We start from the raw sequence: 17,765 nt of genomic DNA, 5'->3' as shown, positions 1-17,765 counted from the left end.
TGCTGTTAATAACACAGGCAAGCAATTATTTTAAAAATATGAGTTTTAACTTTTATGTGTGACCTTACCCGTGTCATTTCCCCTCTCTGTGCTGCTGGTTTTCTTCCTTGTCTATTTCTATTGCAAACTCCTTGGGGCAGGAACTGTCTTTTTCTATCCGTTCGTACCACAATGGGGCCTCTATGTAATACAAATAACAATAATTAATATTGTTATCAGTGTACAGTTAAATTAATAAGATGAAAGAAAGAAACTTGGAATTTGTTTTCTCACTACAGGGAAGGAATTTTCTCCTAGGTCAGATTGGCAGAGACCCTGGATTTTTTGTTTTGCTTCTTCTGCTGCGTGTGACACAGGTCACTTGCTGATTTGAACTGGTGTAAATGGTGGAGCCTCTGCAACTTGAAGTCTTTAGATCAAGATTTGAGGACGTCAGTAACTCAGCCAGAGGCTATGGGCCCATTACAGGAGGGGGTGGGCGAGGTGCTGTGGCCTGGTGTGCAGGTCGGACTGGGTGATCATGATGGTCCCGTCTGGCTATGAGAATAGCTCTGTGGAGTTTCTATGATAAGCCTCACCTACTGGAACATAAAACAAAAGGGAAATGTGTAGCACTGAGAACGCTCTCACAGGTTAGTTACTGTGAACAGGTCAGGGCGCTTTTGTGCGCGTGTGTAAATTATTGGTCAGAAAAAACAGTGTCTTTATTGAAATGCTTTTGTCAGCTAAACACATTATTTCCAGTTGAACATCTTGCAGGAAAAGGATACATTTTCTGGGCATACTCTCTGAAGTTGAATGAGACTTCAGATGAGGTATTCAGACATTATAATGATAAGGGCCATATAGGTACCTACAATAGATAGATAGATAGATGGGGTGGACGGGGATAGATAGATAGACAGATAGATAGCTCTAGGTTTATTAGAAGGGACAGGTATGCAACAAGATTTTTGTCACCCCCACCGCCATCTTGCAATGGGACCTGCTCGTGTGGGCTCCGCGTGGGCCAGGGCTAGCAGATGTAGTTGCAAGATGAGAGCCCCGGGGGGTAATTTCATGGGCTAAAGTCCTTGCATTTTATCTGGCAGCAAAGAGCCAGGCGCACTTTGGGGACACTCCTGCACTGAAATGAGAGGGGGGGAAGCTCATTCAGCAACCCGGGACCTCTAGCTAGGGGCCAGAGCAGCCTTGTTCGCTGAGGGCCTTTAATGGGGTCTGGAAACCCTCAAGAGGGCTGCTGGATTGAAAAGAAACTGGGGACCTGTCTCTCTATTCCCCTGCCTGCGGTGCACGACGGGGCCCCCCAGATCTCACCAGGGTTCATCTCCCCCAAAGGGCTCCCCCCAAACACTGACTCAAGCACCAGCGGGCGGGGGGCGATGGAGGCTGGAGGGGGGGGGGCGCTCAGCGCAGCAGGGGATGGGGGGGAGGAGTGGAAAGCAACCCCCCCTCCCCTTCCCTATCGGCCGTCAGAAAGCCTCCCTTCGCCTTCCCCTTTAATTCGGGCTCTGCGCTGCGCTAGGAGCCAGACGGCATCGCGGCTGCAGCTCCCGCCGCTCGCCCCGCAGCCGCGGGAGGAGGTGTCCGCCCGGCGCCGGGGTCCCCATGCACCGGCCCGGGGAAGGCGCCTGGGGGGTCCCCGGGGCCCGGGCAGGCGTGGGGCTGAGCGGGGCCGGAGCGAGCTGGGCTTGATCCCGTGCAGCCTCCGGGCCGGGGGGATGCCCCAGCCGCGGGGAGAGCGGCTGCCCTCGCCCCCCGCTGCCCGCGCCCCCGTGCCCGATGCAGCCGCCGAGCAGCCGGGCTCGGTAGCCAGCCCGCCCCCGGGGGGGAGCAGAGCCGCGGACCCCGCCGCGCCCGAGGATTGTCTTGGCGGCGGGGGCTGAGCTGCGCGCCCGGGAGGGGGCTTCCTCCCCCGGCATCCCGCTCCCGCCCCCGGGGCTGCAGCCGGACCCCCCGGCGCCGGAGCGGACTCGATTCCCCGTGCGGCTCGGCCAGCCCCAGCTGGGGCGGCGGGGGCGTCCGCAGCATGCGGCGGCTCCGGAGACTGGTGCATCTGGTGCTCTTCTGCCCGCTCTCCAAGGGCTTGCAGGTGAGGACCGGGATGGGGATGGGGATGGGGGTGGTGAGGGGGCGGCTGCCCTGGTGGGGGTACATCCTGCGTCGCCGGAGGCTGGAGGTCGGGGGGGGGGGGGCGCTGCCTTTGATCCCAAGTTGGAAATAAATAGATACCTACAAAGTTAAGCCCATGTCCGGCCCCTCGGATTGATCCTGAACAACCGAGTGCAATTTGGAGAAAGAAATTAAAAAAAAAAAAAAAAGGAGGGGGGTGGATTTAACCCCCTCCTCCCCCATCATTCCCTAAGGGCTTCGCATGAGGGGGAAACTTACAGATGGTTAATTTCACCGCACCTTTGCTTTTCTGTTGTCAGGGTCCTTGTAGGTCAGGGTGCTGGAGACATAGAGAGAGAGAAAAATTGTGGCCGTTTAGTTTTAGGTGCATATGACAGATGGATGGACAGGAAGAGTCCAACAAAACCATTCCCTGGGACCAAACGCATTTTCTTCTCCTGCAGAATGCTGGTTTCCTATACCAAACATTAGCCCTGTGAGCTGTGAGTCATGGTGGTGGCTTCTTTTTCCATTTCCCCGGAGGATTTTTTATTTTATTTTAATTTGATAAGAGTGACCGGTTCCCTGTAGTTGCTGGACAGGGTCAGTGTGGATGCTACATTTGTAAATCTGTTTCTGACCCTGCTATGAATGAAATCGCAGGTGTGCATGTGATGAAAAAAGCAAATAGATGGATATTCAGCTTCAGCACCACTGTATTTAGGGCTTGAGCCAAAGCTCATTGAAATCAGCAGAAGTCTTTCCATTGACTCCAAGGGGCATTGGATCAAGCCCTTAATCCACTGGTTTGCAGTGAGATATTTCAACCACTAATGCTCTTCCCCCCCACCCCCACACTCTCTAGCTTGATTTTGAAAAGTGATCCTGGATTATCATACATGGAGTAAATATGGACCAGCACGGCACACCAATTGCATAACAGGAAGTTTAACGGTGAACCTCATGATGGGAAGAACCCACGTTGCCTCTACATAGCATGAAAGAGCCAGTTAATCAATCAGTCCTTACATAAATAATGGACCGAGCCAATGCAGCAATGTACCAGTCTAGAACGATTACTTTTTTTCTCTGGCATGCCGACCTAACTGGATTCAAAGTCTGGTTCATAGAGGAGAAGTAGGACTAGGAATGATTATCTCCCAGGAGGTCTTTGGAGTGGCAGGGAATAGAACCTAGCAACAGAACCAGAGGTTCTTACTCAAGGCAAAACTCCCAGGGAATTTCAAGGAAAACGAGCAGGATTTGGGGCTCACTGATTTTTTTTTTTTTTTTTTTTTGGGTGGGGGCAGATCTGACTCTGGAGAGCAGAAGTTCCTCATCCATGAATGTTCTGCCAGAAAAAGTCACACTGAAGCCACAAGCCAGCAATGATGCTTGTCTTTTCAGGTGGCCATTAGAGCTGAAGGAACAATCTCAGCTGCTCTTACATGTTTGATTAGATGGAAAATGGGCTAATGTGAGGAGGAGATTTCCTATGATCCATTAGGGCCAGTGCTGGGGGAGAAATGGAAAGAATGGCAGAGAAAATGAGAGGAGAATGGCAAGGGGGAAAAAAGAGAGAGAAATCCAGCAAACCCCAAAAGGTCCAGGGAGCAGTTAAAGAGCAAAGTTCTCAGCTATGGCAGATCTGTTCCTGCAGAATGATGTATTTCCTACTGCCCTCTCTGACTGGCGTGACCACAGTCCTGGCAGTAGAGATCTAATTTGCAGTCCTAGCTCGGCCCTGTGCCAAAGCATGTGGGACAGTCACAATGAGATGGGGACCGCTGCCCAGGAAGGAGCTGAGCTGAAAGCATTCTGGTAGCTCCTTTTAGTCCTGATCTCAGAGGTGAAGGGCCTCTGAGCTGGCCAAGCTCTCTGCTTTCCGTATAATGCTCAATCATGGCATTGAAATGGGCAGTAGGGGTGCTGCTGTCCATGAGGAGCAGCGTGGGCTTTACACGCAGGACTTGAAATCAGTCCCTGGCATGGAAAACGGAGTGTCAAACAGCGAGCCCCCACCGACGCGGAACAGAAACAGCCGAGCATGTTAGCCATCCATTTTGGCATCTCTTTACTGCGCTCTGCTCCTCTTGTGCCAACTGTGCAGCTCTGGCAACACTTAGCAGCCTTTTGCACTTGCATTAGGATTAGTGCCGTAGTTCTTTTTCCGAGTACTCGCTGTGTTAACCCTGCAAGGCAAGGTCAGGAGACCAGCCGAGCTGTTTAAGGACCAAATCCAGCTCGACTTCTTTGCATAAGAAGTCTCATTGAAGCCATAAAGGCTTGATTCTCTGTGCTCTGCACCTTGTGTCATCATTTATACTTGGGCAAAGTGGGGGCCAGGCCTCAACCTATCTGCAAGTATCCCCCATCTATCTATCTATCTATCTCCATACACTCCCATCTCTCTCTCTCTACACAACCCTCTATCAAGCCCTGTAAATGTAAACTGCAGTGCTGCTGATTTGCACCAGCTGAGGATTTGGCCCAGGGAGGGCAAAGTGGGGAGTAAAATGCCAGCACCAGCGTGAGTGTCGGATTCTGATTTGATAGCATTTCACGCTCCCTTTGCCCAGGTGCACATGCTGCCGTAAGGTGCCGGGCAGTGGAGAATCCGCCTCTGGGTGTCTGTGTGAAATCAGTGCATTTGGCAGCTGATGTGTGCACATTTGATTTTGATCTGCTTCATCAAATTACGAAATCAGAACTGCGATGCCGACAGAAAGGAACTTGATATTCATTGGCTAGAGAACCTCAGTCGGTGAGAGCCTGGTGTGCGCTGAGAATGGTCCTGAGCCAGTGTGGTTTGTGAGGCTGTATTTTGCTTTTTAAAAAATTTGCCTGTTATACAGTTTACTCCTTTAATGTAAGAGTCGTGGGAAATCTGACTGACAAGCCCTGAGTTTCTCTCTCTGTTAGCAAGGCCTGGCAGTTGGCAGTAGTAAAGTATCACAGAAAGAGCCTTTTCCCTCCAACACTGAACTCCATTAGAATAAGGGAAAAACCAGCATTATCCCTAAAGCTACTCTCTGTGTCTCCAGGCTTCAATGGGGAGCTTTTGCTGAGAACCCAGGGCCCATCTTGTCTAGCTTCCTGCAACCGATTTAAAGAAACAGTACACATATACAGCCCATGGGGCAAATTGTTTTGAAAAGAGCCAGAATGACATGGGTGATGAAACCGAGGTTACGCTGGAAGGATGCAGGTTTGAAATGCACTGATGCTCTCTGTAGTGAAATAACAGTCAAGCCGCTAGTAAAGCCCAGCGGAGAAGAGAACGGATGTTGCGCATTTTTGCCCCAGTCCCACATCTATCCCGAAAGAGCATCGCCAGAGGGGCGGCTAGGTAGGCATGAGCATGGCTGGCAGGTCATGGAGAGCTGTGGCAAAAGAAAGGAGACAGAGCAGGCTTTGAGCGCTCTGTCTGTTTCGCCTTTGAAGTTAACTCCAGCCAAGTATCTGTGGCACTTCAAACAGGAGGCGCTGAAGACTCCTGCTGGCCAGCTGACAGCTTGTTATTCAGCTTACCCCCTGTACCCTGGCCAAAGGAAGGGCAGACGCTAGCTGCTGCTGAGATGTAGTTGAACTTAACGAGAGGGTCCAGTGTTACGGTAAAACCCCGTCCGATATTGAGAATAGATTTTTGTGAACTATACATGAAACATACCCTGAATGTATCCGTCCTCCCTGGGATGAAAACTGCCTGCAGAGGGAGCCAGTGGGAGCAGGAAATCTGTCACGCGTTCTCAGGGTTTCAGAGGGGATTGGAACACACCTGTCTGCGGTTCTCTTGTCCTCCCAGCCCCACTCCCTCCCTTTCGTCTGTTCATTCACCTGCAGCGCACTGTGAGCTCCTGGGGCAGGGAAGTGTCTTTGCGTTAGTTGGTAGGGGGCCCTGATCCCTGCCTTTAGGGGTTACCTAATAATTAGCCAAGGAAAGTGACCTTTTAAACACCAGTACAAATTCCTTCTGATTTCCCGGAAAGTGGCCCATAGTTTGCCGAAAACTAAATACCTACAAACAAGCTAACAAACAGATCCCTTCTGGGGCCTAATTCTGTTCTGATTTACACCAGAGGAACCTAGAATCACTCAAGGTTTTTAGCTTGGTGGGTGGAGTTACTCATAAAACCAGAAAAAAATTAAACCCGAAGGGCCAGATCCTCAGCTGGTGTAAACTGGCAGAATTCAGGGGAGTTATGCTGATTTATGCAAAGTGAAGATCCAGCTCTAAATAACTCTAGACAAATGGGTCCTGTTATTATTTATTGAGAGGGGCCAGTCGCATTGTGGCTGATGCGGTACAAACAGCTCTGGTGTAAATCCAGAGTAACGCCGAGATTTTTAGCTCAGTGGATTTATTCTGGAGTCCACTGGTTTAACTGAGAGCAGAAGTAACCGTGACGTTGGAAACTCTAATACCGACCGTCTCAGCTCTGACCTGCACCACTTGGAGGAGGATTTCCTCTTGCAATTCACTGGGAAGGCAAAAAAGTGAAATAAAAGGAGCAGGAGACCATGGCACTGGGAGCTGCAATAGAGATGTCTGTCTTCTAGGACCATGCTAGGAAGGTCAGGGGTCTGATTTCCCTTCATTTCATGTGAAATACACGGGCGCTCTGCATCACTCAGGGCAAGAGTGGGTTGCTTACACATGGTCAGTTATTCAATGGCTTGGAAAAAACTAACTCAGCGGATGAAGGCTGGACTATGCCACTCATAGCAGCTCAAGATGGAAAAGGCCCATTCGATTATCTAGTCCATCCCTACAGTGTATCTTGGAATACATTGTCTAGGCAAGTTTTACATATCTTAAGAAATGGCATTTCCAATACCCACCTTGGGAGAGCACATAGTTGACTGGACCATCATTGAGCTGATGGTTGAGCTGTTAGGATATGTAACTTCCCTTGAAAACGGAGGTAGGATAACATGAGTGCAGCCTCTCATCTCTTCAGTTATCATCTAATATCTCTCTCTCTCTAATCACTTGCCCCAGTATAACACATACTATTCTCCTGTAACTGGCTTGCACGGATTTATGAACCTATGTGTGTGATGCACTGACATTAAACCAGGGCTTCATCCAAACTGCCAGATCCAAACACCTTCAGAGTTTGGGGTGCTCAGAATCTAGATCCAAAATGTTGCTGCCCAGGCCCATCCAGAGTTGACTCTCTGGAGGTTGGATCCCAGCCCTGGCAGCTTGTCCCAGCAAACCTCTTTGACAGGCTCACCCAAGGAGCTGGGTTTTTTAAAAAGAATAAAATGGCCAAATGGGGCAAAGGCAATTGGTATTTGGATCAAATTCATCAAGGGGGGAAAAGCCACCAGTGTTGTCTTTTGGAATAATTGGCTGGCTTGCTCCACAGATGGAGACCAGGTGTAAAATAAAGAACCCTAACATTTTAGGGACCTGTCCTGTAGTTCTTGGGTGAGGCTTCCAAGCACCTCAGTGGGAATGTTGAGCTTGTAGTGGTGTGGCAAACTCTGGCAATTTTATTGCAAGTCTCAGGATATTTGGTGTTTTTTTTCTTAAAGCCCCAGCTGCTGGAATCATGTGAATACATCAGAATCAAGGCTTAAACACCAGAAGGCAAATATTATTTTTTAAAATCTCATGATTTTTTTGTGGTGGGGTGGCGGCTGACTCATGATTTGTGAACACCTGGGGTTGTCCATACTGCTGGAGCTAGCTTCTACCTGCTGAACCAGCTGTCTCTTCTTGGCCACACAGGAGTTTCTGGCCTTGCTGCTTGGGCCAATGCAATAGAGCCACTTTGTTCCTTCTAAGCGATCAACGTGAAGGCACCCGGTGAAGCTTGGTGACCATCAGAGATAATCCAAAGACACCGACTCATGAAGATTCCTCCATCAGTTTTCCTGGGCCAGTTTGAAATCAGTACACTGACACCTACAGTCAGACAAATAACCAGACTAACTGGGACAATATAAAAGTTCAGGTGTTCCAAAGGACTCCGATACCATGTGGCTTTACAAATGTTTGGGCCTAAGTGTGCTGCCCTTAATTGAGCAAAATTCCTATTGAAGCCTCCTGCTCATGAAATGCATTGGCCCAGTGTGTTTTTGACCCCCTCTAGTGGCTGAATCATGTAAAAGGAATATGAGTCTGTTACTGATTTCAAGCTTGCGGACCCAGGTCACGCTTGTAGCGTGAGATGTCCTGGATTCAGTGCTGTAGGTGACCCAAGCAGGGCATCATTACATTCAGATACCAAGAACTGGAATAGAAAAGAATAGGAGTACCTTGCTTACTGATCTGATTTCTAGACTAAACACCCAGTCTCACTTGACAGACCCATATCAGGCCCCCTCTAGATCCAACAGAAGCCGCTTTGGGGGCAGTATTAAACTGCCAGGAGAAAGCCCCAGTTGCTGATTATATGTGTGTCCCTTTATTGAGTACAGCTGTTTTTAGATTTTAAGTGCAACATAGTCAAATAGGAATAGCCACAAATCTCTTATATTTGACAACTGCTCGTGGTAATTAGAGTCCCCCTTTTTACAGACATTAATTTGTGGTGAATGTTTTTGATGGTGAAATAAGGCTTGCTAACCTAGGGCTTTGTGGGCTGATTCACACCTTGGTACAGTATTTGCAATTAGCACACACTGTGTCAAGATGTCTGCTCAAACCTAGATGCTTTCACACTTATCTGCAAATTAGTTCAGAAACAGTGATTCAGATTGAACTGAAATAACTCAAGCCCGTCGAGCGGAAATGCAAGAACGGGAGTTTGGTGCCCTTGATTTCCAACAGCAGGTCAGAAAACCAGATGCGTCCGTGCAGCTAGATCAAGGAGGTGCTACAGCCCCAATATTTAGCATTCAGAAGTGGCTTTGGCAAACGTAATGGGTCAAATCCTCAGCCGGTGTGGACTGGTGTAAATCCATTGGGTCCATTCAGATCTGGCCTTACATGAATGGAAACAGTTGCCAATTTTGGTTAGTTATTTCACTGGAAACTGTGGGTCAGATTCACCCTGATGTGACTCTCTGATTACCTGGATCAGTGTGTTTATAATCTTTGCTGGAGACCCAAATACAACATCCCTGAGTGGGCACGGATAAACCAATGAGAGCGACATTGATTGGTTGATAAAACATGTTTGCCGAACTCTCTAAGGCTCAGCTGGAAACGCGCTAATGAAATAACAAAGTGAACAATTAACAAAGTGAACCCCAGTGTCAGTGGAAGTTCTCACTGACATTTCTGCACCACTTCCTAAAACCGTGCTGGCCCCTCCGGCTCATCCCCTCCAGGAAAAGTCAGCAGAAATAGGGGGGCATTGAAACACACATTGAAGGTCAATAAACTTGGCCTCTCAGACCAGTATGGGGCGTGACTCCACAGCTGGTGACCTCTAAGTGAAGATACCCTACTTCCAGCCCGTGGGTGTCTGATTCAAAGCCCACTGAAATCAATAGAAAGATGCCTATTAACTTCAATGGCCTTTGGATCTGGTCCTAAAAATGGAACTCTCAGTTTGAGTGATTTGACTGATCACAGCTGTTGAGACAGAACATGAGGCGAGAGGGCGTTTCTGTGGTAGCCATGAGCCCAACCATAACGTGCTTTATAGGTCAAAACTAGTGCTAGGAATTGCATCTAGAAACAAAGTCTCCTGTGAAGAGCTCTGCCAATAAGGGACTTATCCAAAGTCCACTGAAGCCAATGGGAAGACTCCCATGGTCATTGGCTCAGGTCCTAAGTTTGCAGCTGCTATTCTGCACTAGTTGAAGTTTCAAAGTGATCTCCAGATGCAGCCTCAGGAAGAGTGCAATGCAGGAATCCAGTCTAGAGCCAACCAAGGACTGGCTCACTGGGGCAAGGTTCCTCCCCAGGAAAGGTTGCAACCTCCTCATCACATGCAGATGAAATGAAGCAGTTGGCTGCTACATCTACTTAACTGTTTAAGAGGCACGGGGGATCCACCAGGACTCCTGGATCCCATTACAAAAGTCAGGCAAAGACCCTCATGGCAGGGCAGCCAAATGATATCAGATAGCGGCATTGCACTTGCTGGCCCTGGGGCAGAGAGGGAGAAATTACCATCTTAATGCCAGGAACAAATCAGCCTCTGAACCTCGGCATCGTTTGCATGGAATATTGTTGATGCCTTTGACAGACCATTCATTATTCATTGTTCCTGTGAACTCTCCAGAATGAAAACCCAGAGGTAAGAACCTGACAGTCATCATCATCATCACGTTCCCATTACGTCTCTGGTGTTTAGGGCAGCGATGAAGCTCCTCAACCCCTGTCTGTTTCTGGCAAGTCTTCCAGTGGTTCCCCAGCTGTGCCCCAGGTTTTTCAGCTCGGCTTCCAAAGCTCCTCACCATGTTGTTTTCGGGCGTCCTCGTTTTCGCTTGCCTTCAGGTGTCCATCTTATTGCTACTCTGGTGGTGGAATCCGTGTCCGTCCGAAGCACATGGCCCGAGGCTGTTGTTAATCTTCCTGATCCCGTCCATCTGCTCTCGCTGACACCCAGGATGTGTAAGCTGAAGCGTCTCATCTCTGCTGAGATGTCCGTGTGTTCCACACACCGTGTTTGTTTTTTGTCTTGGTGGTGAGCACTTCAGTCTTCATGCCAGTGGCTTCCTCTTGGCTTTCACCGCTGCCAGTCCTACGGGTTGTTGACTCCTGCGGGCCATCACACACAATAACAGTCGATTTCTCCGCTGCTGTTTCCGTAACATATTTTATTTTTTACGGGACAGGGTTGGTAGCCCTGTGCCTAACCCCCAACCTGGAGGACCAGGGTGTCTGTTTTGTCCGGCCTCTCCTCCACAGACCAATCCAGCCTGGTTGAACCTGCCCGGAGCAAAAAGCCCCCGGCGACACAGACTCTGGGGATCGTTAGAGCACGCAAGCTGTCCCACCACGACAAGGCACGGACACCAGAGGACAGATCCTGACAGTGCTTGGGGTTTTTGTTCCATGTACATGAGGTGTCCTGAAGGAGCATCAGGCGATGCCTCCGGCTGTATATGGCAGCATAGAACCATTTTATCCCAGGGCCCCTTGCCAAGGGGACAGTGGCAGTGTTAGAGAGTTTATGGATGACTGGAATCCCTGCCCTGGGATTATATTGTATCTAGGAAATGTAGTTTTTTTTAACAAGCCCTTGGAACAGTTTCATAAGAGGGTCAGCGCCTCCAGTGCTGCAAACCAGCCCAGTGAATTGAGCGACACCGGTGTACACCGACCGAGCCCAGCGTGTGCCGGGAGATAGGTGCTTGCACTGTGAGCTCTCACAAGCAAGGCAGCGCTGGAGCCCCTCTGTGCAGGGGAGATGGAGCTCAAAGAGAGCCCCAGGGGCTGCACATGATCACAGGGGTGATTTCCCCCCCCCCCCTCAGCTGGCACTGAACCAAAACACCGGCATGGTGTTAGGGACTTGAAGGCGGGGAAAGGGCTCTGTAGACCTGGAGTAGACCCCTGCCCCTCATTTCTCACAGAACAGAAAATATTTGCTTTGGGAAGGGCTGATGTTTCTTGCATCGCAGTGACACAGCTGCGTCACCTTGGGGCACAGCGACATCACCCCAAACCTAGGAGTCAGCTGGCATGTGGTTTCGCCTCCCGGGTTTCAGGACATGTGGTTACCCATCTCCATCGTCCTGAAGAGTCTGGCCAACGTCTTGGATCCTCACCGCATAATCTTCCTTTTCTTTAATTTGCAAAGGACCTACTCGCAGCCATAGTTACGTGAGAGATTGGGGTGTGTAGAGAAATCCAAATAAAGGTTAGAAAAAGGGTTACCGAGAACAGAAGTCTGAAGTTCCTGCTGGTGCTCAGACTGTTCCGTGTGGAAATGTAATCACGTGAGCGTGCCTCCCGAACACACGTAGACACAGCACTCGGATCTCCCCGGCCCAGGTCCTCCAAGATATATAGCTGCCCGTGAGGATCTGGGTCGCAGTCACTCCCTTACACACGCGCGCACACACACACACACACACTCACTCCCCCAATGGGTATGTTCCCAGATACACACGTGAATACATATGCCCATGGCCACACACACAGCTCACATGTGTCTACCATTAGGATATTTCCCCTGATAGTCAATGCATGTCTACAGCCTGTTCGGTGACCTTCTCCTCCCGCCTCCACATGTAATAAGCTTTTTCGACGGCAATTCCCCTCCTTAGGGGCTGACAAAAGCCCCATTTCAGCTTCATTGGGGCTATAATCCGTGAAAAAAAATGATCAGAGTTGGGCAGAAACCAGCTAGACTCCTCTGATCTCAGCCTGAGGCTTTTTCACTCCCTCCAGCTGGGCTTTTGTGCAGCAGGGGTGTGTCTACACTGCATTGTAAGCCTGGGTCTGTGGGACCCGGGCTAGTGGACTCAGTGTTTCCAAGCCCAGGCCTGAGCATCTGCATTGCATTGTAAACCTGGGTTTACAATTGCTGGACCTGTGGTCTCTCACCTGGGCTAATGGGTCCATGCTGCCCTACGCAGACCCTCTGACTTGGATCTGCGGCTTGAGCTGCATCCGCACTGCAAAATGACAGGGCTTGGACTCAAGTCTCAGTGGGACTCGGGCTCAGATCCCCCGTGCCAGGTGGGTCCTAGGACTTGGGTCCTCAGTAGCTGACTCGAGTCAGACTGATTTGTGTGTGGACAGAAGGGCGGGGTTGGTCTCAAACCTGAGTCTGAGCCTGGGTCTACAGTGCAGTGTAGACATACACAATGGGACTGAGAGGAGGGTAATTGCTTCTTCCCCTAGGAAGGACGGTGCAGGAGCAGAACTTGCTGTGGGTGACTCTGATGTGATTTGCTTTGTACCTGCCAGTAATTCTGGGAGTGAAAAACAGCCCAGTTATAAATGCACCTAACTGCTCCATCCAGCGTGCTTTAAATTCAAGACGGCTGCAGGAGCGGGGAAGGGGAGTGACTCCTGCACTTTCCTCCTGCTCCTTTCCTCCATGCCCAGAGGCCACTGGGGCCAGATCCCCAGCTGGAGAAAATTGGTGTTAATCAGCAGTGTTCCACTGACTTCAGTGGCCAAGTTCCACTGGCCACGGTCTGAACCAATTGGCCTATGGAGGATCCTCATTGTACGATATGTCCCCTATGGGGATCGCCGTCAAAACCTTAATACTGCTGCTCCCTGCAGAGACTCACCCATGGCCATCTGCTTATTTTATCTGATCCTTAGAGGAAGGAGAGCAATGCTCCTCCCATGGGACCCAAATCCTCTTCTCTGTACTTGCCTCCTTTTTGTTATTTGCATTGTAGTAGTGCCCAAAGGCCCTGATCCAGGATCACTGCCCCCACTGTGCTAGGAGCTGTACAAACATACACTACTACAATGCAAATAACAAAAATGACACTGGACTGTCCCTGCCCCAGAGAGTTCACACTCAAAGCTCAGCAAGGCAACAGGTGAATACAACAGCCGGGGGTTAGGAGGACGGACAACGTAACAGTGAAATCACCACTTGGAGTGTAATAAGTCACAGTATATCCCCTGCCTAGCCCTTTTCAAGCGTTAACGTTTATATTCCTTGTATGTAATGTTGGCATTTTCCTGTTGTTTTTTCCAGAGTCGTCTCCCTGGCATCAAAGTGAAATATCTTTTCTTTGCCTGGCTGGGCATCTTCGTGGGCAGCTGGGTGGTGTACATGCATTACTCATCCTATTCCGAACTGTGCAGAGGTCACGTCTGCCAGATGATAATCGTGAGTGCGGGCGACTTTCACTTGCTCCTGCTGCTTTGCCTCAGATCTGTGTGTTTTTCAAAGCCCTCGGGAAGGGGAGCGGGGGCCTTGGGACATTGGGAGGTAGTGTCATCAGAGCAGGGGACCGGACTCGGAAGTCCTGGCTACATTTCACCGAGGGAAGCGATCACTGTGATTGTTTGGATGTCACTTTTAACACATTTTGAGAGTTCTTGAGGATGAAAGGGGCCATAGAGAGGAGAGGGCTGAGAATCTCATAGGGGAGACACTTTCCTGAGAGATTTCTGGTGCTTCGGCTTCCAGGCAATGGAGGGGAAACAATCTGTTCCATGATGTTTTCACATTTCAGAAGTGAAGAAACAGCCCAGGCATTCACATACTGTGGAGAGGCTCAGAGCCTCATGAACATTTCATAGCTGGTGTGTGCTTCTATAATGGACTGAACCAAGTCCCTGGACAAGAAGCCCACCAAATTCAGGGATGTTGGCCTCCCTTCCCATTCTTTGCTCTGGTCTCAGTTCCCACAATGGGTTGATCCTGCCCCCTAGGGACAGAACAACACTAGGGCTGGCCAGAAAACAAGAATTCCTTTTCACGAAACGTTTCGAGATTTAGTCATTTGTTGTCATTCTGTGTCGGAGATTATTTGTATGAAAAACCAGAGAGAAAGAGTCCCAGGCAGAGCAGAGACTTGTCCCCAGGTCTGAGAAACATTAACATCAAACCCAAGCTGCTTCCGTGACAGGTTTCGGTTCTGACAAATTGGCATTTTCCAGCAGAAAAAAGTTTCCTCAGAAAATTCCCGACCATCCCCAAGCTTTGGAGAAGTGTGGACACAACTCCAGCCCCAGCTTTGTGGCTTGGCCTCATCTCTGATCTTAGCATTGCAGGACTGAGATGAGGTTTGGTTTGAGTTCTTATAAGGGGCCAGGAGTCGGGGGAGGTTTCTGTTTTCTCCCGGATGGAAGAGAGCGGACGACTGTAGCCAAATGATGCTGGAGGGCTTTTTGGCATGGACCTGGCTCCTTCCCTTTGTGGGGAGATGATCTACTGTGCTTGGGAACATATCTAGGGATCTCTACGGCCTTTATCCCCCTAATATCTGAGTACCTCCTATTGCATGAGCCGGCTGCTGGGGGATCTGAGACTGGAACGCGTCTGTGTGGGCAAAGATGGCGCGAGGCGAACAATGTGGAAAACGTTTCCTGATGAACGCATGGCGTGAATGTGTGGCAAGGGCCTTGTGTGCAGCGGAGGTTGTCAGAATGAGTTCAGTCTCACACGGGGCCGTGCAGAGTCTCAACCCCTTGCGCGCCCATGGGGACAGGGTAAAGTAGGGCCGGGAATGGGTGTGTCTGAGGAGGTGACCTGGGCTTGGCTGCCAGGCTCATCATTCTAAGCAGACATGTAGCCAGACTCTCCCCTCTCAGGCCCCACTCCTGGTACTCGGCTGGATGAGCCTGGAGAGGAAAGATGTCCTTGCAAGGAAGGCCCCGTGCCGGGACTCAAGACACAGAGTCCCAGATGCGTACGACTGGAAGGGACCCCAGGCAGGACATCTGGCTTCAAATCACAGCTTTGCCCCAGACTCCTTCTGTGAGACCTTGGGCCAGTCACCTCGCCTTGGTGCCAGTTCCCCCTCGGTACCATGGGGAGAATCTCTTTTTGGGGACTGTCTCAAACTCTGTGTTTATGGAGCTCTGATTGGGGGATTGCTGGTAACACAAATAACTAAGCACATGAACCGATGTGGTAGGGTCCTTGCTCTGCAGTGCACTCGCCCCTGCTCACTCCTTCTCACCTTGCGCCAATACGCCCAGTGCCCTGAAGACATCCTGGGCAGCTCTTCCCCTCCCCAGCAGATGTGCTGAGCAAGCAGCCCCGCAAAGTGCCGCTACATGATTGCACAGGATGATGGCTGGAAAGCTGCCTCGGACCATCACGGTGCTTCTTACGAGGCTCCTTGGGCTTTATGAATAGACGTCTAATTAGAGTGAACCCCCCTTTGGTTGTCCCAGACACTCGCCCAGTGCTTCCCATCTGTGACCTCCCAGTGCCAGAAACCTCCGACCTGCAAAGAAGCCCACTTAGTATTCACCCGATAGCTGTAATTAGTGGGGAATCAAAGATCGTGTATGCCACAGTTAACATACACAAGACTTTTCAGCGGGGTAATGAGGCGTAGATGCCGGAGAATTTTCTGCTTCTCTGGCTCACTTCTTACTGCCTTCCTAACCCCATTAACACTTGTTGGGTTCTGCTTCGTCTCCGCTCACCTCTGCTCTCACCCAGCCTTCCGCAATGGAAATAACACCGGCCCCCGAGTCGGCTTTAGTGGGCGCCCCTGGAGTCCCAGAACGGGGGCAGGGCCCCTTCAGTTCACATCTCCTTTAAAAAATGAGTCCATGTCTACCCCTTCTCACAGTACTGTTGCCAGGACAAGGCCCTGACCCTGCACAAAGCTGGTCTTCGGGGCTTGAGACCAGGCCCCTGACTTCATCTAGCAGGAATGAGACAAAAACAGCCCCTTACCCCTCACTCAGCAATGGTGTCAGCAACCGCAGCAGCACCCTGTCCCCCCGGCATGTGGGGAAGAGCAGGCACAACACGGGAGAAGGCGACGGCCTCAAGGAGTGAAAGGAAGTTGCAAATGTTGCCGCCTTGTGAAGTGGCATCACTCCACGGTTGCTCTCTGCCCTGCCTCCCTCCTCCAAAGACCCCTCCCTAAAACCCAGCCCTGCCAATGTGGCCACTTGCCAAGACAGCCTCCTGATCTCCAACCCATCTATTTCCTGGAGATCCACCCACTGAAGCATCATCCAGGGTATGGAGGTGCTGTTGATCCTGGGGAAGGTAGCAGCTTCCTCCCACTCTACAACATTTTCCCTCCTGTGTGTGCTAGGACACTGTCCGCTCTCTTGCTGGAGAAGGGTCCTCTGACAGTGTGCTCTTGTTGCCAAGAAGGCTAACGGCATTTTGGGCTGTATAAGTAGGGGCATTGCCAGCAGATCGAGGAACGTGATCGTTCCCCTTTATTCGACATTGGTGAGGCCTCATCTAGAATACTGTGTTCAGTTTTGGGCCCCACACTACAAGAAGGATGTGGAAAAATTGGAAAGAGTCCAGCAGAGGGCAACAAAAATGATTAGGGGTCTGGAGCACATGACTTATGAGGAGAGGCTGAGGGAACTGGGATTGTTTAGTCTCCAGAAGAGAATAATGAGGGGGGATTTGATAGCAGCCTTCAACTACCTGAAGGGGGGTTCCAAAGAGGATGGAGCTCGGCTGTTCTCAGTGGTGGCAGATGACAGAACAAGAAGCAATGGTCTCAAGTTGCAGTGGGGGAGGTCCAGGCTGGATATTAGGAAACACTATTTCACTAGGAGGGTGGTGAACCACTGGAATGCGTTACCCAGGGAGGTGGTAGAGTCTCCTTCCTTGGAGGTTTTTAAGGCCCGGCTTGACAAAGCCCTGGCTGGGATGATTTAGTTGGGAATTGGTCCTGCTTTGAGCAGGGGGTTGGACTAGATGACCTCCTGAGGTCCCTTCCAACCCTGATATTCTATGATTCTATGACACTAGAGGATGTGAGCCGATCGCCAGATATGAGAGACCCAGCAGGGCAGATGGGACAGCCAGCGTGTAGAGCTGTGCTAACACGTCTAGACAGTACCATCGGCTGCAGGGTGGGATCTGGGTACCCAATGCACAAGCATCTACCATTGAGCTGCAGGAATAAGGCCAAGATTTGCAAAAGCAACTAGTGACTTTGGGTGCCTCAGTCATCAACTTCAAAGGGGCCTAATATTCAGAAGAGCTGAACTGTAACACCCCTCAAATCAGACCGCTTCCAAGTGACTCAGGTTGGGCCTGCTCTAGCCAAGATCACTGGTCACTTTGGAAAATTCTGTCCTAAGTCTTTCATCTGGGAGTGGG

The 17,765-nt window shown here is 50.4% G+C and overlaps 1 protein-coding gene across 1 annotated transcript in view; it reads left to right on the top strand.

The window, feature by feature from the left end:
- Positions 1 to 1,506: 1,506 nt before the first annotated feature.
- Positions 1,507 to 17,765, top strand: part of DIPK1B (divergent protein kinase domain 1B) — a 40,418-nt gene continuing 24,159 nt past the window's right edge. Inside the window, exons 1-2 of the mRNA XM_034793531.1 lie at positions 1,507 to 2,092; positions 13,695 to 13,829. Of these exons, the coding sequence (XP_034649422.1) occupies positions 2,030 to 2,092; positions 13,695 to 13,829 (198 nt within the window). The 5' untranslated portion in view covers positions 1,507 to 2,029. The remainder of the gene's footprint in view (positions 2,093 to 13,694; positions 13,830 to 17,765) is intronic.

This window comes from Trachemys scripta, chromosome 17 (genome assembly GCF_013100865.1).
Source record: "Trachemys scripta elegans isolate TJP31775 chromosome 17, CAS_Tse_1.0, whole genome shotgun sequence".
NCBI lineage: Eukaryota > Metazoa > Chordata > Testudines > Emydidae > Trachemys > Trachemys scripta.
Note: the sequence above shows the minus strand (reverse complement) of the source record. Positions and strands in the feature narration are given on the sequence as shown.